The 24,078-nt window shown below is 51.1% G+C and overlaps 1 protein-coding gene across 1 annotated transcript in view; it reads left to right on the top strand.

Annotated features, from left to right (window-relative positions):
* LOC135057079 (uncharacterized) overlaps positions 1–24,078 on the top strand; it is a 174,040-nt gene that overhangs the window by 136,638 nt on the left and 13,324 nt on the right. Inside the window, 4 exon segments of the mRNA XM_063962977.1 lie at positions 5,271–5,462; positions 5,919–5,997; positions 6,116–6,213; positions 13,399–14,173. Coding sequence (XP_063819047.1) covers positions 5,271–5,462; positions 5,919–5,997; positions 6,116–6,213; positions 13,399–14,173 — 1,144 coding nt within the window.

Here is a 24,078-nt window from a genome sequence, read left to right as displayed (position 1 = left end):
GGGCGGCAGGGAGGTGATACAGAGATGCGGGGCGGTAGGGAGGGTCCCCAGTGAGGAAGGTGATGGAGAGCAGGGAAAGTAGTGGAGGGGATGGACACCAGAAGCGGAGACCTAGGGAACAGGGAAGAGGAAGTGATATTGCACTGGTTAGATAGGGCAGTGAGCTGAGTCTGCTCCTGATTATTATAGAAGGGTACAGAGAGGCAGGCCGGTAGGGAGGGGACGCAGAGAGGCGGGCGGTAGGGAGGGTATTGAGAGACGCGGGGCGGCAGGGAGGGGATAGAGAGACGCGGGGCGGCAGGGAGGGGATAGAGAGACACAGGCGGCAGGGAGGGGATAGAGAGATGCAGGGCGGCAGGGAGGGGATAGAGACGCGGGACGTCAGGGAGGGGATAGAGAGACGCGGGACGGCAGGCAGGGGATAGAGAGACGCAGGGAGGGGATAGAGAGACTCGGAGCGGCAGGGAGGGGATAGAGAGACGCTGGGAGGGGATAGAGAGACGCGGGGCGACAGAGAGGGTATAGAGAGCCGCGGGGCGGCAGGGAAGGGATAGAGAGCCGCGGGCGGCAGGCAGGGGATAGAGAGATGCGGGGCGGCAGGGAGGGGATAGCGAGACGCGGGCGGCAGGGAGGGGATAGAGAGATGCGGGGCGGCAGGGAGGGGCTAGAGAGACGCGGGGCGGCAGGGAAGGGATAGAGAAATGCGGGGCGTCAGGGAGGGGATAGAGAGACGCAGGGAGGGGATAGAGAGACGCGGGGCGGCAGGGAAGGGATAGAGAGACACGGGGCAGCAGGGAGGGGATATAGAGACGCATGGAGGTGATAGAGAGATGCGGGGCGGCAGGGAGGGGATAGAGAGACGCAGGACGGCAGGCAGGGGATAGAGAGACGCGGGGCGGTAGGGAGGTGATACAGAGATATGGGGCGGTAGGGAGGGTCCCCAGTGAGGAAGGTGATGGAGAGCAGGGAAAGTAGTAGAGGGGATGGGATAGAGAGACGCGGGGCAGCAGGAATGGGATAGAGAGACGCTGGGCGACAGGGAGGGTATAGAGAGATGCGGGGCGGCAGGGAGGGGATAGAGAGACGCTGGACGGCAGGCAGGGGATAGAGAGACGCGGGGAGGGGATAGAGAGACGCAGGGCGGCAGGGAGGGGATAGAGAGACGCGGGCGGCAGGGAGGGGATAGAGAGATGCAGGGCGGCAGGAAGGGGATAGAGAGACGCGGGGCGGCAGGGAGGTGATACAGAGATGCGGGGCGGTAGGGAGGGTCCCCAGTGAGGAAGGTGATGGAGAGCAGGGAAAGTAGTGGAGGGGATGGACACCAGAAGCGGAGACCTAGGGAACAGGGAAGAGGAAGTGATATTGCACTGGTTAGATAGGGCAGTGAGCTGAGTCTGCTCCTGATTATTATAGAAGGGTACAGAGAGGCAGGCCGGTAGGGAGGGGACGCAGAGAGGCGGGCGGTAGGGAGGGTATTGAGAGACGCGGGGCGTCAGGGAGGGGATAGAGAGACGCGGGGCGACAGGGAGGGTATAGAGAGACGCGGGACGGCAGGCAGGGGATAGAGAGACGCGGGGCGGCAGGGAGGGGATAGAGAGATGCGGGGAGGGGATAGAGAGATGCGGAGTGGCAGGAAAGGGATAGAGAGATGTGGGGAGGCAGGCAGGGGATAGAGAGACGCGGGGAGGCAGGGAAGGGATAGAGAGACACAGGCGGCAGGGAGGGGATAGAGAGACGCGGGGCGGCAGGGAGGGGATAGAGAGACACAGGCGGCAGGGAGGGGATAGAGAGACGCGGGGCGGCAGGGAGGGGATAGAGAGACGCGGGGCGGCAATGAGGGGATAGAGAGACGCGGGGCGGCAGGGAGGGGATAGAGACGCGGGGCGGCAGGGAGGGGATAGAGAGACGCGGGGCGGCAGGGAGGGGATAGAGAGACGCGGGGCGGCAGGGAGGGGATAGAGAGACGCGGGGCGGCAGGGAGGGGATTGAGAGACTTGGGCTGCAGGGAGGGGATTGAGAGACGCAGGGCGGCAGGGAGGGGATAGAGACGCGGGGCGGCAGGGAGGGGATAGAGACGCGGGGCGGCAGGGAGGGGATAGAGAGACGCGGGGCGGCAGGGAGGGGATAGAGAGACGCGGGGCGGCAGGGAGGGGATAGAGAGACTTGGGCTGCAGGGAGGGGATAGAGAGACGCGGGGCGGCAGGGAGGGGATAGAGAGACGCAGGGAGGGGATTGAGAGACTTGGGGCGGCAGGGAGGGGATAGAGAGACGCAGGGAGGGGATTGAGAGACTTGGGGCGGCAGGGGGGGGATAGAGAGACGCAGGGAGGTGATAGACGCAGGGAGGGGAGAGAGAGACGCGGGCGGCAGGGAGGGGAGAGAGACGCGGGGCGGCAGGGAGGGGAGAGAGAGACGCGGGGCGGTAGGGATGGGATAGAGAGACACGGGGCGGCAGGGAGGGGATAGAGAAATGCAGGGAAGGGATTGAGAGACGCGGGGCGGCATGGAGGGGATAGAGAGACACGGGGCGGCAGGGAGGGGATAGAGAGACGCGGGCGGCATGGAGAGGATAGAGAGACACGGCGGCAGGGAAGGGATAGAGAGACGCGGGGCGGCAGGGAAGGGATTGAGAGACTTGGGGCGGCAGGGGGGGGATAGAGAGACGCAGGGAGGTGATAGACGCAGGCGGCAGGGAGGGGATAGAGAGACGCGGGCGGCAGGGAGGGGAGAGATACGCGGGGCGGCAGGGAGGGGAGAGAGACGCGGGGCGGTAGGGATGGGATAGAGAGACACGGGGCGGCAGCGAGGGGATAGAGAAATGCAGGGAAGGGATTGAGAGACGCGGGGCGGCAATGAGGGGATAGAGAGACGCGGGGCGGCAGGGAGGGGATAGAGAGACGCGGAGCGGCAGGGAGGGGATAGAGAGACGGGGGGCGGCAGGGAGGGGATTGAGAGACTTGGGGCGGCAGGGAGGGGATTGAGAGACTTGGGGCGGCAGGGAGGGGATTGAGAGACGCAGGGCGGCAGGGAGGGGATTGAGAGACGCTGGGCGGCAGGGAGGGGATTGAGAGACGCGGGGCGGCAGGGAGGGGATTGAGAGACTTGGGGCGGCAGGGAGGCGATTGAGAGACTTGGGGCGGCAGGGAGGGGATTGATAGACTTGGGGCGGCAGGGAGGGGATTGAGAGACTTGGGGCGGCAGGGAGGGGATAGAGAGACGCGGGGCGGCAGGGAGGGGATAGAGAGACGCAGGGAGGGGATTGAGAGACTTGGGGCGGCAGGGGGGGGGATAGAGAGACGCAGGGAGGTGATAGACGCGGGTGGCAGGGAGGGGAGAGAGACGCGGGGCGGCAGGGAGGGGAGAGAGAGACGCGGGGCGGTAGGGATGGGATAGAGAGACACGGGGCGGCAGGGAGGGGATAGAGAAATGCAGGGAAGGGATAGAGAGACGCGGGGCGGCATGGAGGGGATAGAGAGACACGGGGCGGCAGGGAGGGGATAGAGAGACGCGGGGCGGCATGGAGAGGATAGAGAGACACGGCGGCAGGGAAGGGATAGAGAGACGCGGGGCGGCAGGGAAGGGATAGAGAGACGTGGGGCGGTAGGGAGGTGATACAGAGATGCGGGGCGGCAGGGAGGTGATACAGAGATGCGGGACGGTAGGGATGGTCCCCAGTGAGGAAGGTGATGGAGAGCAGGGAAAGTAGTGGAGGGGATGGACACCAGAAGCGGAGACCTAGGGAAGAGGGAAGAGGAAGTGGTTAGATAGGGCAGTGAGCTGGGTCTGCTCCTGATTATTATTGTTATCCTTTATTCATATGATGCCACAAGGGTTCCGCAGTGCCCAATTACAGAGTACATAAACAAATAAACAGGAAAACAACAAGTTGATGACAGTACTACAGGTTGAGTATCCCATATCCAAATATTCCGAAAATACGGACTTTTTGGAGTGAGATAGTGAAACCTTTGTTTTTTTTGATTGCTCAATGTACATAAACTTTGTTTAATACTCAAAGTTATTAAAAATATTGGCTAAAATGTCCTTCAGGCTGTGTGTATAAGGTGTATATGAAACATAAATGAATTGTGTGCTTAGATTTAGGTCCCATCACCATAATATCTCATTATGGTATGCAATTATTCCAAAATAAGGAAATATCCAAAATTCCTCTGTCCCAAGCATTTTGGATAAGGGATACTCAACCTGTATAGGACAAGTAGAGGGTAAATACACATAGTTACATCAGCAGATGACACTGGAATAAGTATCAGGTGGCAGAAGACTGCTGGATGTGGTACAGTTGAAGATTATTAAAGTAAGAAAAGGATAAGCACATGAGGGAAGAGGGCCCTGCTCGTGTGAGCTTACATTCTAAAGGGGAGAGGTAGACAGACATGGGTGACACAGATGGGGTACATAGAGAGCGTGGATACAGGTTAAGTATGGTGGGGCCTGGTGGATGTGACCAGTGGTGACAGCGTGACCCCACACACATCACGGGGGTGGCAGAGCTCTCTCCTGGCCCCCAGCTCGCACCTGGCACTCTCACCTGTGGCGTTGGTGCAGCGTTCCGGTGTCACCGTCCACAGTCTCACCCACTCTGTCCGTGTGATCCCCCGTCTCAGCGCTGTCGGGCCGGCAGTCCAGGCTCTGTGGTGTGGAGTCTGGGCCTCTGGTGATGGTGTGTGCGGAGGAGGTGGCGGGTCTCTATACGCGGCGCAGGGAGGGCTATGAAAGCCTTCTCCTGCGCTACCCATCCCTCCTAATTTGTATGCTGGCGGCAGCAGTTGTTGTTGTTCGCCCGGCGCCGCGGCCGGGGAGTCGAAGTTGCTGATGGCGGAAGGGGTGAGATGGACAGGCAGCAGGAGCAGAGACTTGCTGTACATGTGGTGGGCGGGCTCTGTGACTCCGCCCAGTGTTAGAGGGCCAGGCACAGAGTCACAGGGCTATTATGTAGGAGATATATAGTAACAATAAAGGGACATGACAGTGGAGGTGAGGGGATCTGGGAGCTTCCCAGTGACTTCACTTATATCTATAGTAATAATACAGGGACATTACTGGGGAGGTGATGGGATCTGGGAGTATCACAGTTACAACACATATCTACAGTAATAATACAGTGACCTGACTGGGGAGATGAGGGGATCTGGGAGCGTCACAGTGACATCAGTTATATCTATAGTAATAATACAGGGACATGACTGGGGAGGTGAGCGGGATATGGGAGTGTATGAAGTAATATTTGGTGTCTTTCACAATATAAAGGATTACACCATAGTGAGGAAGATATCTGTTGAATGTGAGACACCCAGCAGCCTTCCCGTTGTGTCAGGAGTACTGAGCAGGACCCAGAGCCCCATCACAGTGCCTTCACCTCACTCACTGATACATGAGAGACACAATGACCAGAAGATCCTGGAACTCACCAACAAGATCATTCAGCTGCTGACTGGAGAGGTGACTGCTGGGAATGGGACATTATACAGTAAAACAAGGGGACGTGTCTGGGTGATGACTGGAGAGGTGACTGCTGGGAATGGGACATTATTCAGTAACACCAGGGGATGTGTCTGGGTGATGACTGAAGAGGTGACTGCTGGGAATGGGACATTATACAGTAACACCAGAGGACGTGTCTGGGTGATGACTGGAGAGGTGACTGCTGTGAATGGGACATTATACAGTAACACCAGGGGATGTGTCTGGGTGATGACTGGAGAGGTGACTGCTGGGAATGGGACATTATACAGTAACACCAGGGGATGTGTCTGGGTGATGACTGGAGAGGTGACTGCTGGGAATGGGACATTATACAGTAACACCAGGGGATGTGTCTGGGTGATGACTGTATCACTGTGTGTGTGTCAGGTTCCTATAAGGTGTTAGGATGTCACTGTCTATGTCTCCATGCAGGAGGAGGAGTATATAGAGGAACACAGGGGTCTGTACAAGGACGTGATGATGGAGAATCACCGGCCCCTCACATCACTGGGTAAGAGGAGACTGTCATGTATTGTACAGGGGAGAGCAGGTATGGGGGCCCCTCTATACACACATCATCTGATAATCACATATATACACTGTACTCGGTCACTGTGTGTCTCCTACAGATGGACCCAGTAACAGAGATACCCCAGAGAGATGTCCCCGTCCTCTGTATTCCCAGGACTGTACAGAGGAGAATCACAGGACCCCACAGGAGGATCAGGTAGGTGGGATTTAGGGTCTAACCAATATACCAAAGTGACGGTCACTGTATCAGTCATACCAGGTGATAATGAGACACACAGGGAAAGCAGAGTAATTGGGGGGTCTCTGGCCCCATGCACCACTAGGACCCTGATAACAACATGAAAACATCTATCCCTGTATAAGAAAGCAGATGGGGATCACAGATGTATTGTACATGTGTCACAAAGTATAATATGTGAGAAATATATCTGGGCAATTAGTTCTATTGTGTTATTTCTCTTAAATATTTATTTCATTTATATATAACGGCACCTAAACATTTTATCTGATAGCGATTATATTAATTACAAATGTATTGCTTTTCAAATGTCAGGGGTACAAATAAGGCAAATGGACCGGAAGGGGGAACCCAGCGGGATATGACTGAGAACCATTGCACTATATGGTCTGTACAGAGCTGTGTGTCTAATACTCTGATAGTCTCCTGATTACTCTGAGTAATGATGTCCGGCATTAATAACGCATTAATTTCTGCAGCGGGGTACACTGTGTTCCACAGGGAATACATTGGGGTGTAGAGATGGATCTTGATCCAGAGGCACCAACAGGCTAAAGCTTTAGTCTTTTCCAGAATGCATTGCAGGGGCCTCCTCTATAACCCCGCCTCCAGGCACTGAGAGCTCAGTTTTTGAGTTTGGGCCAAGTAGGTCACTTAACAGAGGGACTGCGCTGGGCAACACTGAAAAAAGCTTTAAGAAGACTTCAAGGGACACATTACTTACATGTCAGAGTAACATTCTGTGCTGCGGCTACATCACCTCCACAGCGGCGTCGCATACTCCCGCTGGCTGTATTCCCGGGTACTTGCGGCAGAGGCGCTCCGGTTATAGGCACACCATCGAAGATGCTCTCCTGGTTCACATTGCTGCTACTGAAGGGCGGAGGTAAGAAGGTCCCCCAGGCGGGACCCGCCATTACATCGCGTTGCGGTCTAAGGAGTCTGACCGCAACGCTGGCATGGACACTGTAACAGAGCAGGGACCCCACTATATCCACCAGGGCATGGGAGCACAGGTCAGGTAGTAAAATATCCTTTTTAATAAGGCTCCATAGTACCCGGTGGTGAGAACCAGCATAGGGGATAAGGCGCTTGTCCTGTAGCCCCCCCCCCGCCTCCGGGCGCTATTTACTGCTGTTGTTCCCGCCCTGGAGCTGCCTCACACTCTCCCTCACTCCCCTGACTGAGACGCTGGGCGCCATCTTCTCTGAGTAGCTGTGGCCGGTCTCCGGGACTCCAGGGCAAGTTCTCCTCTGTAAATCTGCCTGTACATCAGCGCTGTGATTTTACAGACACTTAAGTATTCTACATGTCATTTTAAGACAGTGTTAGTTAAGAACAATTGTACTTCTACCAGAATATATTGTACGAGTATTCTGATATATACATCCGGTTTCATATATGGAGATATATATAGATATTTAGATATTATCATGTTTAAATACAGAAAGGAGGATCACAAATTATATGTGATCTAAGGTGTGGTGATTACCAACAGGAATAATCACCAGTAATGTTTTCAAGTGACTGTACATATATAATTTTGTATTCTTTCAGCTTAGATGTGACAAAATGGATGACAGGCAATGTTCTGCGTTTAACCTCCATACATCTAGGCTGGGGGACCATAATGTTAGGGATGAAAGCAATGACATGTGAAATGACCAGACCAGAGTAGTGTTCTTTCTAGCACCCTGCACCTTTCAAAATCCGTGCAGTTCCTCTTCCCTGCCTGGGGTGTCGCTCTCTGCTGTGGTGCTTCTCAGCACACTGATCTGTTACTCAGTGCTGTGATACAGAGCTGTGTGTGCTGAGAAGCTCCAGAGCAGAGAGCGACACCTCAGGCCGGAAAGAGCAACTGCACAGGATTTGAAAGGTGCAGGGTGCTAGAATGAACACTACCAGAGGTTATAAACTCTGATAAAAGGGAGATGGCTCGATCAGTTACCTGATGGAAAGTAAAAGAAGTCCACATGTTTAGAAAACTAAGCCACTAAACTTCCTTGCTAGTCATAAAGCTGTCCAGGGGTGACAAGGTGCAGATCCTCACAAACCTCACTCTCTTTGAATGAGATTTCAATGCTATACCCCCTCCCCTTCTCCTGTGTTTCTTTCTATCACCAACAATATGTAAAGATGGTGTATGTTTAGTGTCCAGCAGGGAAGTAGTTAAAAATTCCAATTGTGGGGGCTGCTGGAGACTGCATCTGTCTCCCTCATGAAAAGAGAAAGTGTGATCTCTTGAGGACTCAACAATACGTTGGAGATGACCTGAGTTATTCTGTGAATTCCCCCACAACAGAAACAACTAAAGTCGTTTGAGTAAGTGAATTAGGGTTTTCAAAATATTCTTAATAATCTTTGTACCCTTTTTGTAACTAAAGGTATGAAGTATTCTTGAAATGAATATTCTAATTTTAGTTTTGATTCTGTGATTCTTATGAACTCAGGGCCTGTGTGGCTCACGTCTACCTATTTTTCTAAGTATTGCAGTGTGTGTGTGACAGCTAAAGCTAAAGACGCCTGCAACGTCCTTAATACGTTGAAAAGTCTTTGCTGGTGTACTAGTCCTGTGCAGTTTTATTGTCTGAATAAAATAATTATCTTCATTGTTACTGTGACTTTGTGTGCCTGTATCTGCTGTGTGGATTTCACTTTCAGTGTATCCCAGCTATAGCTATCACTGTATTCTGTACCCTAAGGGACTAGGTGCGTCAGGGTCTCATACTGTATATAGTGCTGCGCAGTATTTACAGTTAAGTGTATTCTACTGTGTACTCAGTCACCTAATACCGTATTTGTTCTCTGTTTTGTGTACTGTGTACATTAATTTGGGGGATTTATTCGCAGGTATTGTATTTTGTCTGGCTATATCGTACTCATGGTTACACTCACCATAATGTCTAACACAGGACGGGAAATCCGCGGACGCTCCTGTATTATGCAGCGCATGCGCCAAGGATTTGCCAGAGGGGTAAGCTTTGAATGATAGTCTGTGAAATATGTGCCATATATCTCCCAGAGCCCGCAGCTCCTGCAGCCAATCAGGAGCCACTTTTGGCGGCGTTCTCAACTATGCTCAATACGCTTGTGACATGCCTTATGCCCCTTATGGGACCTCCTGTGCCATTACAGCCACATATTGTCCCTGTGATGAATCCGCCTTGGGCGGATACTTTGTCTACTGGGTTGCAAAAACTGAATCAATCTGTGGTTAGACAAAAACCTACCCCATGTCCCTCTGGTGTCAAGGGGTCTTCTAAGTGGGCCGCTTCCTCGTCACAATCCACTAATCTCTCGGAAGACTCTTCTGATAAGGATGGGGAGTATACTGACCCGTCAGACACTGATACAACTGCTTCAGACGAGGACTCTACGACTCAGGTTGATGTCCCTGACCTAGTGGAGGCTATTAAGCAGATTCTACAAATCGATGATTATGTAGATCCCACTACTGTGTCTAAGAAACCTGATAAGTTTAAACGTCAGAAGATAACTACGGTATCATTACCGCATTCTGACCATTTAGTAGACATACATCTAGAACCCTGGTCTTCTCCAGGAAATAAATTCTCCCTTTCTAAAACGATGCTAGCTCATTATCCTCTCCCTGCTGAGTTGTGTAACAAGTGGGAAAATTCACCGCCTGTGGATTCCCATGTCGCCCATCTTGTGGTGTCGTCTACACTGCCTGTCACCACTGTCACCTCACTGAAGGAACCAACAGATAAGTAAGTGGAGGGATGCCTGAAGCCTATTTACTCCCTTACAGGTGCTGTACATAGACTCACTATAGCAGCCTCCTGGGCTGCAAAAGGAATTGAAGCATGCGTTCAGGCAATAGAGGAAGAGCTGCCTCAGGATATATCTGACACTGCCAGACAATACCTGTCTCATATTACCACCGCCTCCTATTAAATTCATGAGGCGTCCTCGGAGGCAGGTGTGTTGGCTGCCAAGGCATTGGCTACGTCCATCCTGGCTCGCCGTATTCTGTGGTTGAGGTCATGGAAGGTGGACCTGGACTCCAAAAAGACTTTGAAGGTACTCCCTTTTAAGAGAGACATCCTATTTGGGGAAGATCTCGATAAGATTGTGACTGACTTAGCAGCTGCAAAGACTGCATATCTCCTGAATACTAATCCTTTGCATAGAAGGCAAAAGGTTCCAATTTTTTGCTCCTTTTGACTCCAAGGGAAAGCTAAAGGTCAGGCATACCCAAGACAATCTCGTGCTCCCAAAACCACTAAGCCCAAAGCAGAACAATCCTGAGCTGCCCGTCAGCCTGCTTCTAAACAAGATAAGCCTGGTGCATGACTGGGTTTGTCTCCCCTGGGGGATCCCAGGTTGGGAGGCCGACTTCTGTGGTACGCAGTGTCATTCAAGAGACATCCCCCTCACCAGTTCTGCACAATGGTTATTCCTTTGGAGCCGTTGAAGGCGCAAGCTCTACAGCTGGTTGTGCGTTCCCTCCTGGATACAGGAGTGGTAGTGCCGATACCTCTTCCCAGAGAGGAGGAGGATACTACTCGACCTTGTTTCTAGTCCCGAAACCCAATTTGTCTGTCTGGCCTATACTCCACCTCAAATCACTGAACAAGTTTGTGAGCGTGTTCAAGTTCCGTATGGAAATGCTGCGCTCAATTGTACTGTCCATGGAACCCTGAGATTATATGGATGGTATCCCTGGATATACAAGATGCTTATCTGCACACACCTATTGCCATACATATCGCATCAGCAATATCTGCGGTTTGCTATTAGCAACCCTCACTATCAACTCCAGGCTCTGCCGTTTGGACTGGCCACAGCTCCTTGGAACTTTACCAAGGTTATGGTCGTGATAACGGCCTATCTCCATCTTCAGGGTGTCAGGATCCTGCCGTATCAGGACGACTTGCTGATTCTGGCGAACTCCCAAGATGTCCTACTCAGTCATCTACAACTGATAGTAAACTTCCTACAAGCCCACGGGTGACTCGTCAACTGGAAGAAGTCCTCACTGTTCCCTGCTCGGAGCATGGTGCACTGGGGGCACTGCTGGACACACACAGTCAATGGCTGTTTCTGTCTCCAGAGAAGGTCCTGAAACTTCAGGACAGGATCAGATACTTCCTCTCTTGCCCAAGAGTGTCAATACACTCGGCGATGCAAGTACTAGGCCTCATGGTGTCGGCTTTCGACATGGTAGAGTACGCTCAGTTTCACTCCCGCCCCCTACAGAGGTTGATTCTTTCCAAGAGGGATGGCCTACCTCATCGGATCATGTCCCAAATGATCTCCTTGACTCTGAAGGTTCATCTGTCACTGACCTGGTGGCGACAAGACCAACAGTTTAGCAAGGGCCGTCCCTTCTACTGACTATGGACGCCAGTCTCAGGGGTTTGGGCATGGTGTTGGAGCAACACTCTTTCCAGGTTCGGTGGACCAAGGAGGAATCACTCCTCCCGGTAAACATTTTGGAATTGTGGGCAGTGTTCAGTGCTTTGTCTCTCGCCCTGCCTCTGATGTAGAAAAGGCCTGTTTAAGTACGGTCAGACAATGCCACCACGATGGCGTACATAAACCATCAAGGCGGCACTTGAAGTCGCATGGCAATGATGGAAGTGTCAAAAATCCTTAGTTGGGCGGAACACCATCTGCCAGCGATATATCGGCAGTGTTCATCCCGGGAGTCCTCCACTGGGAAGCAGATTTCCTCAGTCGTCAAGACATACACGCGGGAGAGTGGAGTCTTCATCCAAAGTCTTTTAACTCCTAGTGGACAGGTGGGGTCTACCAGATATAGACCTGATGGCGTCTCGACACAATCACAAAGTTCCGGTCTTTGAATCAAGAACCAGGGATCCTCAAGCACTGTTTGTGGATGCACAGGCAATTCCATGGAACTTTCGCTGCCCTACGTGTTCCCTCTGGTGTCACTCCTGCCCAGGATAATACGGAAGTTCAAACAAGAAAAATACTACTTCTAGTTGCTCCAGTCAGCATTGGTTCTCAGACCTGCAGGGTCTATCAATAGAGCGTCCTCTTCTACTTCCTCAGCGACCAGACCTCCTCGTTCAGGGCCCTTGTGTCTACCCGGACCTGGCCAGACTGGCTTTGATGGCGTGGCTCTTGAAGCTTCACTCCTGAGGGCCAAAGGATTCTCCAAGGTGGTTATCCAAACTATGCTAAAGGCCTGCAAACCGGCCTCTGCACGGATTTATTATAGGGTCTGGAATTCTTACTTCACCTGGTGTGCTGCTAAGAATTACGATGCTTACAAATTTAGTACTTCCAGACTTCTGTGGTAAGGGCTCTCCATATGTATGTGGAGAGGACTTCCTCTATTAGGAGGTCAGATGCCTTTTTTGTACTGTTTGGTTGTTTTGTTGGCCTTTCAATAAGCAAACCTTAGCCAGATGGATAAGAATGGTGATTGCACAAACCTATGCGCAGTCTGGACTCCCAGCTCCTGCTGCTATTAAAGCCCATGCTACTCGGTCTGTTGGACCTTCAAGGTCGGCCCACCGTTGCGCGTCCGCAGAACAATTTTGCAAGGCAGCTATGTGGTCCTTGGTGAACACATTTATTAGGTTATATGCCTTTGATACTTCCGCCTCCCAGGATGCTTCCTTTGGACGCCGGGTTCTCATATCCGCTGAGCCGTGTCCTCTGCCTTGAGGAACTGCTTTAGTACATCCACTATGTATTCCCTGTGGTACACACTGTACCCCGCTACAGAAAAGATTTATGGTAGACTTACCATAGTTAAATCTCTTTCTGAGAGAGTACACTGGGTTCCACAGGGCGCCCACCTTGACGTACTTAGCTTCTTTGGGTTTGTATGGCATTAGCCGCTAGTCCCTTCTCCTGTCGTGAGAACGTGGTTCTGTGTGACTAACATCTACTTTCTCTTTTACCTGCTCCTGCATTGGACTGGTTAACAAAGCTGAGCTCTCAGTGTCTGGAGGCGGGGTTATAGAGGGGGCCCCTGCAATGCATTCTGGGACAGTCTAAAGCTTTAGCCTGTTGGTGCCTCTGGATCAAGATCCATCTCTACACCCCGATGTATTCCCTGTGGAACACAGTGTACCTTGCAGAAAGAGATTTAACCATGATAAGTTTATCATAAATCTCCTTTTATATATATGTGTTATTTAGGGTGAATATCTTACAAATATGATGACAGAAGATCTAGAGGGAGAAGTAGAGACGTATGTAACTGCTATGAAGGCAGAAGAACTGGAAGGAGAAGAGACGTGTGTGACCGATATGAAGGCAAAAGGTATAGAGGGAGAAGAAGAGACATATGTGACTGATATGAAGGCAGAAGATATAGAGGGAGAAGAAGAGACGTATGTGACTGATATGAAGGCAGAAGATACAGAGGGAGAAGAAGAGACATATGTGACTGACATGAAAGCAGAAGATACAGAGGGAGAAGAGACGTCTGTGACTGATATGAAGGCAGAAGATATAGAGGAAGAAGAAGAGACGTATGAGACTGATAATAAGGCAGAAGATATAGAGGGAGAAGAAGAGACGTATGTGACTGCTATGAAGGCAAAAGGTATAGAGGGAGAAGAAGAGACGTATGTGACTGATATGAAGGCAGAAGATATAGAGGGAGAAGAAGAGACGTATGTGACTGATATGAAGGCAGAAGATATAGAGGGAGAAGAAGAGACGTATGAGACTGATATGAAGGCAGAAGATATAGAGGGAGAAGAAGAGACGTATGTGACTGATATGAAGGCAGAAGATATAGAGGGAGAAGAGACGTCTGTGACTGATATGAAGGCAGAAGATATAGAGGGAGAAGAAGAGACGTATGTGACTGATATGAAGGCAGAATATACAGAGGGAGAAGAAGAAATGTATGTGAGGGATGATCAGCAGTGTATGGAGGACAAAATCCCTACAGATATCAGCACAGGTGAATAATAAGCACTTATTACAGGAAATAGTCACATATTCTCCTTGCACAGTTATTACAAAAATCTCTCATACTTCACCCTCCTTTCAAAGTAATGAGGGAAATGTATCTGCAAAGTGGGGGAGTCAGGAGCCATCAGCCCCTATTATACTCCTGCTCTCCACCTAACATCATGTCACTATGTGTTTCCAGCCCAGAGATCTGACCAGTCTCCTCCCCACACACTCTGATGTATCTCATATATCAAGAGCCATCAGCTCCTCATACTCCTGCTCTCCCCCTCATATCATGTCACTGTGTGTTACCAGCCCAGAGATGTGACCAGTCTCCTCTCCATACTCTTTGGTGTATCTCATACATCTGGAGCCATCAGCCCCTATTATTCTCCTGTTCCCACTCACATCATGTCACTGTGTGTTACTAGCCCACAGATATGACCAGTCTCCTCCCCACCCTGGTGTATCTCATACATCAGGAGCCATCAGCCCCTATTATACTCCTGCTCTCCTCCTCACATCATGTCACTATGTGTTACCAGCCCACAGATCTGACCAGTCTCCTCCCCACACTCTCTGGTGTATCTCATACATCAGGAGCCATCAGCCCCTATTATACTCCTGCTCTGCTCCTCACATCATGTCACTGTGTGTTACCAGCTCAGAGATCTGACCAGTCTCCTCCCCACCCTGGTGTATCTCATACATCAGGAGCCATCAGCCCCTATTATACTCCTGCTCTGCTCCTCACATCATGTCACTGTGTGTTACCAGCTCAGAGATCTGACCAGTCTCCTCCCCACCCTGGTGTATCTCATACATCAGGATCCATTAGCCCCTATTATACTCCTGCTCTCCTCCTCACATCATGTCACTATGTGTTACCAGCCCACAGATCTGACCAGTCTCCTCCCCACACTCTCTGGTGTATCTCATACATCAGGAGCCATCAGCCCCTATTATACTCCTGCTCTGCTCCTCACATCATGTCACTGTGTGTTACCAGCCCAGAGATCTGACCAGTCTCCTCCTCACACTCTCTGGTGTATCTCATACATCAGGAGCCATCAGCCCCTATTATACTCCTGCTCTGCTCCTCACATCATGTCACTGTGTGTTACCAGCTCAGAGATCTGACCAGTCTCCTCCCCACCCTGGTGTATCTCATACATCAGGAGCCATCAGCCCCTATTATACTCCTGCTCTGCTCCTCACATCATGTCACTGTGTGTTACCAGCTCAGAGATCTGACCAGTCTCCTCCCCACCCTGGTGTATCTCATACATCAGGATCCATTAGCCCCTATTATACTCCTGCTCTCCTCCTCACATCATGTCACTGTGTGTTACCAGCCCACAGATGGGACCAGTCTCCTTCCCACACTCTCTGGTGTATCTCATACATCAGGAGCCATCAGCCCCTATTATACTCCTGCTCTCCCCCTCACATCATGTCACTGTGTTTTAAGCGATGTTTTGAAATTCATGCTCTTTCTGAGTGCCGCTGCTTGCTATGTTATGCTGTATCTATTTGTTCCAGAGGGCACCAGAGCAGGAATTACCAAGTGGCAGCAATAGAGGGTCTAACAGCACCAGGGGAGCCCAAGCTGAGATATGTTTCCCTCCGTCACACTTCACAGGGATTGCCAAACAGCAATAGAGGGTCTAACAGCACCAGGGGAGCCCAAGCTGAGATATATTTCCCTCCGTCACACTGATCACAGGGATTGCCAAGAAGGCGCAATAGAGGATCTAACAGCACCAGGGGAGCCCAAGCTGAGATATGTTTCCCTCCGTGACACTGATCACAGGGATTGCCAAGCGGCAGCAATAGAGGGTCTAATAGCACCAGAGAGCCCAAGCAGAGGTGATCAGGTGATCAAGCTCCCAGAGCAAAACGCGCGTCACTTCCGGTTCCGGTGTCCAAATTTCCGTCCGCACGGACCGCAGACATCGGCACCCAGCTCCTGGCCCAGCGTCCCCTTTTCTCGGAGGGAAGGCACCCATCCAGGCACACGGGACCCCCTTTAACCATACACACTGCCCACCAATGATCAGAGGCACCAGATGGCGAACTACACATTTGGTGAGGCAACCACTGGCAACGGCTGGGGAACTTGATCAAATTCTATATCTTCACATACCTCATATATTGTAAATGATCTTTTCTCTTACGTCCTAGAGGATGCTGGGGACTCCAAAAGGACCATGGGGTATAGATGGGATCCGCAGGAGACATGGGCACACTAAAAGACTTTGACTGGGTGTGAACTGGCTCCTCCCTCTATGCCCTTCCTCCAGACTCCAGTTTGACCTTGTGCCCAGGAGTGACTGGACACACACTAGGGAAGCTCTACAGAGTTTCTCTGAAAAGACTTTGTTAGGTTTTTTATTTTCAGGGAGACCTGCTGGCTACAGGCTCCCTGCATTGTGGGAGTGAGGGGAGAGAAGCTGACCTACTTCTTCTGAGTTAAAGGCTCTGCTTCTTAGGCTACTGGACACCATTAGCTCCAGAGGGTTCGATCACTTGCTCCGCCTAGCTGCTTGTTCCCCGGGCCGCGCCGTCAACCCCCTCACAGCAGCCAGAAGAAAGAAGCCGGGTGAGTATAAAGAAGATCAGAAGACTTCAGTGACGGCAGAAGACTTCAGTAACGAGGTACATCGCGGTGGTCGCGCTGCGCGCCATGCTCCCACACATACTCCAGCGGCACTTACAGGGTGCAGGGCGCAGGGGGGGTGGCGCCCTGGGCAGCCTGTTACTCAAGGTTAGACTGGCTAAAAAAGTTATATTATAAGTGCCTAGGCACTAAATATAAGACCCCGCCAGTATAAATATTCAACATTGCACGGGACTACAGCGCGCCAGGAGGGGGCGTGGCTTAGCCCTCACAGCTTACAAGCGCCATTTTCTCTCTTGACAGACTTGCAGAGACGCTGGCCCGGACCTCCACTCTCCTGATCAAGTACAGGGAGCAAAACGGGGAGGGGGGGACACACAGTTATTGGTGCTATTATAACAGCGCAGACATCATATATTCTTTCTCAGTATTATATGGGTGCTGGGGTGTGAGCTGGTAAACTCCCTTTGTGTTTCTCTAACAGGCTCCCCTGTGGGTCTGTCCCCTATAGCCAGTGTGAGTGTGTGCGTGTCGGTATGGTGTGTCGACATGTCTGAGTGACTCAGTTGGCACCGCCGACTGCTGATTGGGTGAATATGTTGAGTACATTGAATGCAAATGTGGCGTTGTTGTCTAAAAGGCTGGATAATTCTGATTCTCAGACACAAACGTGGAGAAAATCCATGGAGGACGCCTTGTCTCAGGTACAGGTCCCCTCAGGGTCACAAAAGCGTTCATTTACCCAGATAGCTGATACGGATACCGACACGGACTCTGACTCCAGTGTCGACTATAGTGAGTCCAGTTTACATCCAAAGGTGGTTAAGAGTATTCAGTACATGATTGTAGCTATTAAAGATGTTTTACATATTTCTGAAGTACCTGCTGTTCCAGATACAAGGGTTTGTTTGTATAAGGGAAAGAAGCCTGAGGTGAAGTTTCCCCCCTCTTATGAACTGAACGCTCTTTGTGAAAAGGCTTGGGAATCGCCTGATAAAAGGTGGCAGATTCCCAAGAGAATTTTTATGGCATATCCTTTCCTCTCTGACAACAGGGAAAAATGGGAGTCCTCTCCCAATGTGGACAAAGCTCTGTCAAGGCTGTCCAAGAAGGTGACACTTCCGTCTCCCGACACTGCTGCCCTCAAGGACCCTGCGGATCGTAAGCAGGAAATGACATTAAAGGCCATTTATGTTACTACGGGTGCACTCCTCAGACCTGCCGTGGCGTCGGCATGGGTGAATAGTGCTATTGGTAAGTGGGCTGATAATTTGACATCTGACATGGATACCCTGGATTAGGGATAACAGTCTTTTGACTCTTGGTTATATCAGGGACGCTGCAGCTTACCTAAAGGATGCGGCGAGGGATATTGGCCTCTTGGGATCAAAGGCCAATGCCATGGCAGTCTTGGCCAGGAGAGCACTGTGGATTCATCAATGGAATGCGGATCCCAACTCCAAGAAAGCTATGGAAGCCCTCCCATATAAAGGTAGTGTCTTGTTTGGTGACGGCCTCGCTGACCCGGTGTCTACCGCTACAGCGGGTAAGTCATCTTTTCTTCCTTATGTTCCAGCACAACAGAAAAAGGCACCCCATTATCGGATGCAGTCCTTTCCGCCTAATAAATACAAAAACGGAAGAGGCTCGTCCTTCCTTGCTTCAAAAGGTATAGGAAGGGGAAAAAGGTCACCTGCTGTGTCAGGCTCCCAGGACCAAAAGTCCTCCCCGGCCTCTTCCAAGTCCACTGCATGACGCTGGGGCTCCCCTACGGGAGTCCGTGCCGGTGGGGGCGCGTCTCCGACTCCTCAGTCAGGTCTGGTTTCACTCGGGCCTAGACCCCAAAGTCACAGTTGATTCCGACAACTCGGCTGTCTTTCTTGGGCATGATCCTGGACACAGAACTGCAGAGTGTTTCTCCCAGCGGAAAAAGCTCTGGAAATCCAGACCATGGTCAAGGAGATTCTGAAACCGGCAAGAGTGTCGATCCATCAATGCACTCGGGTGCTGGGGAAGATGGTTGCAGCTTACAAAGCCATTCCATTTGGCAGGTTTCATGCCCGGGTGTTTCAGTGGGACCTGTTGGACCAGTGGTCTGGGTCTCACCTGCACATGCACTGGAAAATAAGTCTATCTTCCAGGACCAGAATATCTCTCCTGTGGTGGCTTCACAGTTCTCACCTCCTAGAGGGACGCAGGTTCGGGATTCAGGATTGGGTCCTGCTGACCACGGATGCAAGTCTCCGAGGCTGGGGAGCAGTCACACAAGGAAGAAGTTTCCACGGAAAATGGTCAAGCCAGGAAGCTTGTCTCCACATAAACGTTCTAGAACTAAGAGCCATTTTCAACGGCCTTCTGCAAGCGGAACACTTTCTTCAAGGTCTCCCTGTCCTGATTCAGTCGGACAATGTAACAGCGGTGGCATACGTAAACCGCCAGGGCGGAACAAAGTGGCGATGGCGGAGGCCACGAAAGCTCTTCTCTGGGCGGAAAAGCACGTGAGTGCTCTGTCAGCGGTCTTCCTTCCAGGCGTAGACAACTGGGAAGCAGACTTCCTCAGCAGACACGATCTCCATCCAGGAGAGTGGGGTCTTCATCAAGAGATCTTTGCAGAAGTGACAAGTCGTTGGTGAATTCCTCAAATAGACATGATGGTGTCTCGCCTCAACAAGAAGCTTCCGAGGTATTGTTCCAGGTCAAGGGACCCTCAAGCCAGTGCGATGGACGCCCTGGTAACTCCGTGGGTGTTTCAGTCGGTAGTGTTGAGGATCATAAGATGAACAAGGGTTCAGGCAGTACTCATTGTTCCAGATTGGCCACGTAGGGCATGGTATCCGGATCTTCAGGAATTGCTCATAGAAGATCCTTGGCCTCTTCCTCTCAGAGAAGATCTGTTACTGCAGGGGCCATGCGTATTTCAAGACTTACCGCGGCTGCATTTGACGGCGTGGAGGTTGAACGCCAAATCCTAGCTCGAAAGGGTATTCCCGGGGAAGTCATCCCCACTCTCCTTAAGGCTAGAAAGGAGGTCACGGCGAAGTATTATCACCGTATTTGGAGGAAGTATGTATCATGGTGTGAAGCCAAGAAAGCTCCAACGGAGGAGTTTCAGCTGGTGCGTTTCCTCCATTTTTTGCAGGCACGCGTGGATGCAGGCCTGAAATTGGGTCCCATAAAAGTGCAGATTTCGGCTTTGTCTATTTTCTTTCAAAAAGAATTGTCCGCCCTTCCAGAGGTTCAGACTTTTGTGAAGGGTGTGCTGCACATCCATTCTCCGTTTGTGCCACCCGTGGCACCGTGGGATCTTGACGGGATCCGGACTGAAAGTCGACAGTAACTAGGTCGACAATGTCTAGGTCGACCACAATGTCTAGGTCGACAGGGTCTTTAGGTCGACAGGTCAAAAGGTCGACAAGACGGGTGTCAGAGTTGGCGGTTTTGTCTCACAAGAGCCCCTATTTGATTTTCCATGAGGATAGAGTGGAGTTTAGGACTCGTCAACAATTTCTGCTGAAGGTGGTTTCTTCGTTTCATATAAACAAACCCATTGTGGTGCCTGTGGCTACGGGTGCCTTGGGCTGTGTCGAAATCTCTCGATGTAGTTAGAACCTTGAAAATTTATTTCACCAGAACGGCTAAAATTAGGAAATCAGAGGCTTTGTTTGTCCTGTGGGCTCCCAACAAGATTGGGGCTCCTGCTTCCAAGCAGACTATTGCACGCTGGTTCTGTAATACGATTCGGCATGCTCATTCTACAGCTGGTTTGCCGTTGCCGAAGTCAGTGAAAGCCCATTCTACCAGGAAGGTGGGCTCGTCTTGGGCGGCTGCCCGAGGTGTCTTAGCGCTTCAACTTTGCCGAGCAGCTATGTGGTCGGGTTCAAACACTTTTGTTAAGTACTACAAGTTTGATACCCTGGCTGATGAGCACCTCATGTTTGCTCAATCGGTGCTGCAGAGTCGTCCGCGCTCTCCCGCCCGGTCTGGAGCTTTGGTATAGACCCCATGGTCCTTTTGGAGTCTCCAGCATCCTCTAGGCCGTAAGAGAAAATAAGATTTTACTTACCGGTAAATCTATTTATCGTAGTCCGTAGAGGATGCTGGGCGCCCATCCCAAGTGCGGACTTCTTCTGCAAGGCTTGTATATAATTATTGCTTACATAAGGGTTATGTTATAGTTTATCGGTTGAACCGAGGCTATGTTGTTGTTCATACTGTTAACTGGGTAGTTTATCGCAAGTTATACGGTGTGATTGGTGTGGCTGGTATGGATCTCGCCCTTAGATTTACAAAAATCCTTCCTCGTACTGTCCATCTTCTCTGGGCACAGTTTCCTTAACTGGGGTCTGGGGGAGGGGCATGGAGGGAGGAGGGGCCAGTGCACGCCTGGATGCCGGGGATTTCTTGGAGTGCCCTATCTCCTGCGGAGCCCGTCTATCCCGTCGTTACTCCGTCATTTCAGCAACATCTGGGTGTCGTCTGGACTGGACCCTTGGATACAGGATATAGGGGTATATTTACTAAGCTCCCGATTTTGACCGAGTTGGTGTTTTTTCTTCAAAGTGACCCCACTTAACCTCGCAGTCTACCGCAACCTGCAAAGTTCCCCCACTGGATATAATGTAGCGGCGGTACGCTACATTGTATCCACTGTACTCTGCCTGACTGACAGTGCAGGCGCGCACAGCCAATCAGGAGAGTGCCATGACGTGGCACTCCCTGATTGGCTGAAGGGGCCCTCTTTGACAGGAGCCACGGGGGGTCCCGCCAGATGGGGAAAGGGGTTCCATGTGTAAACATGGGGATCCCTTTCAGTGCGTGGACCGGGTTTTTCGTTTTTTTTTTTTTTTTTTTTATCAAGTACGTCGATTATAACTTTCAAGAAGAGGACCGATCTACACAGGATTCTTTGTAAGTATAATTTTATTTACAGGTACTCGTGGATTCTACAGGAGAAGAGGACGAGTGCTTCGTGTCAACATAGTTTGTTTTTATTTGGGTATTTTTTTTGTAGTAGAACTACAGGTACCAGCGGGCCCGTTCCCCCCCCCCCCCCTCGCATGCATGGACACGAGGCTATCGGCCTCCCTATCCACCAGCCAGGGATGGGGGGGGACAGCCTCGGGCTTCATCCCTGGCCCTTAGGTGGCTGGAGGGGGGGAACCCCTTGCTTTAAGGAGTCCCCACTCCAGGGTACCCCGGCCAGGGGTGACTAGTTGGTGATTTAATGCCAGGGCCGCAGGGACCAATATAAAAGTGTCCCCCGGCTGTGACATTATCTCTCTGACTAGTGAAGCCTGGTGCTGGTTTTTAAAATACAGGGGACCCCTACGTTTTTTATCCACCGTATTTTTTGCACCAGTACCAGGCGCGGAGCCCGGTGCTGGTTTTTAAAATATGGGGGAACCCCAGTCAATGTTTCCCCTGTATTTTTACAACCAGGACCGTCTCAAAGAGGCCGATGCTGGTTATGCTTAGGAGGGGTGAACCCACTCAATTTTTGGGGGGATTTTTAACACTTTATAGACTTTTTAAGGTACACAATGAAGCTCTGCACGGATCTCTCAGATCCGGCCGGGATTCATTGTGTTAAGTTCGTCAGCGTTTTACTAATCACTCCCGTAAAACACTGCCTGACATTACAAATGACATCGACATCGGAAAACATGAAAATGCAGAATACGACAGCATAGTAAATGAGGCGTAAAAAAACAAAAAGTTGCAAATTCACACATTCGATGTAATTCTTGTTTAATCTCCCTCCAAATCCCGACCATTACGAATCTTAGTAAATATACCCTATAGTGTCCAAGGGTTACAGACTGGAGATTCAAACTCTCGCACTTCACCGTTTCTTCAAATCAGGCTTGCCAGCTTTGCCGGCAGACAGAGCAATTCTTCTGGAAGCTATCCGAAAATTGGTAGTTTCTGAGGTCATTGTTTCAGTTCCGCTTCATCAGTGGAACAAAGGTTACTATTATAACCTTTTTTTGTGGTACCGAAGCCGGATGGTTTGTAACGGACAATTCAGAAAGTAAAATCTTTGAACCCTTATCTCAGGGAGTTCAAGTTCAAGATTGAGTCTCTGAGAGCTGTCATCTCAGGACTGATGGAGGGGGAATTCCTGGTGTACATGGACATCAAGGATGTGTACCTCCACATTCCCATTTGGTCGCCGCATCAGGCATAACTCAGGTTTTCACTGTTAGACGATCACTATCAGTTTCAGGCACTGCCGTTCGGTCTCTCCATGGCACCAAGGGTCTTCACCAAGGTGATGGCAGAGATGATGGTTCTCCGCAAGCAGGGGTTGAACATAATTTCATATCTGGACGATCTCCTGATAAAGGCGTCGTCCAGGGAGAAGTTGTTAAGATCCATTGCTCTCACGACACGTCTGTTCAAGGAGCACGGTTGGATCCTGAGCCTTCCAAAGTCTCATCTGGGGCCGACAGGGAGGCTGTCTTTCCTGGGGATGATTTTTGACATGGAGGTTCAGAGGGTGTTTCTACCAGTAGAGAAAGCATTGGTGATACAAACAATGGTCCAGGATGTCTTGAAGCCTTCCCGGGTATCGGTTCATCAGTGCATCCGCCTTCTGGGGAAGATGGTTGCCTCTTACGAGACTCTGCAGTACGGAAGGTTTCATGCTCGATCCTTTCAGCTGTATCTCTTCGACCAGTGGTCAGGATCTCACCTACATATGCACAGGAGGATACGTCTCATCAAAAGCCAGGATTTCGCTCCTCTGGTGGCTATAACTACTACACCTTCTGGAAGGCCAAAGGTTCGGAGTTCAGGACTGGATCCCTCAAACCACGGGTGCAAGTCTACGAGGTTTGGGGAGCAGTCACTCAGGAAGAAACCTTCCAAGGAAGGTGCTTGTATCAAGAATCCCTTCTTCCAATAAACATCCTGGAGCTAAGGGCCGTGTACAACCGCCTTCTTCAAGCAGCACACCTTCTACAGGATCGAGCTGTTCAGGTGCAGTCGGACAACGTGATCACAGTGACCTACATAAACAGACAAGGCGGAACGAAGAGCAGGGCTGCAATGTCGGAGGTGTCAAGAATCCTCCTCTGGGCAGAAAGGCATGCAGTGGCAATGTCAGCAATCTTCATTCCGGGAGTAGACAACTGGGAAGCAGACTTCCTCAGCAGACACGATCTCCATCCAGAAGAGTGGGGCCTCCATCCGGAGGTTTTCGAGGAGGTAACTGGTTGATGGGGGGTGTCTCACATAGACATGGTGGCCTCCCACCTCAACAAGAAGCTGTGGAGGTACTGTTTCAGGTC

The sequence above is a fragment of the Pseudophryne corroboree genome, chromosome 3 (assembly GCF_028390025.1).
Source record: "Pseudophryne corroboree isolate aPseCor3 chromosome 3, aPseCor3.hap2, whole genome shotgun sequence".
NCBI classification, from domain to species: Eukaryota; Metazoa; Chordata; class Amphibia; order Anura; family Myobatrachidae; genus Pseudophryne; species Pseudophryne corroboree.
The sequence above is the reverse complement of the archived record's forward strand: the minus strand, read 5'-3'. Positions and strand labels throughout refer to the sequence as shown.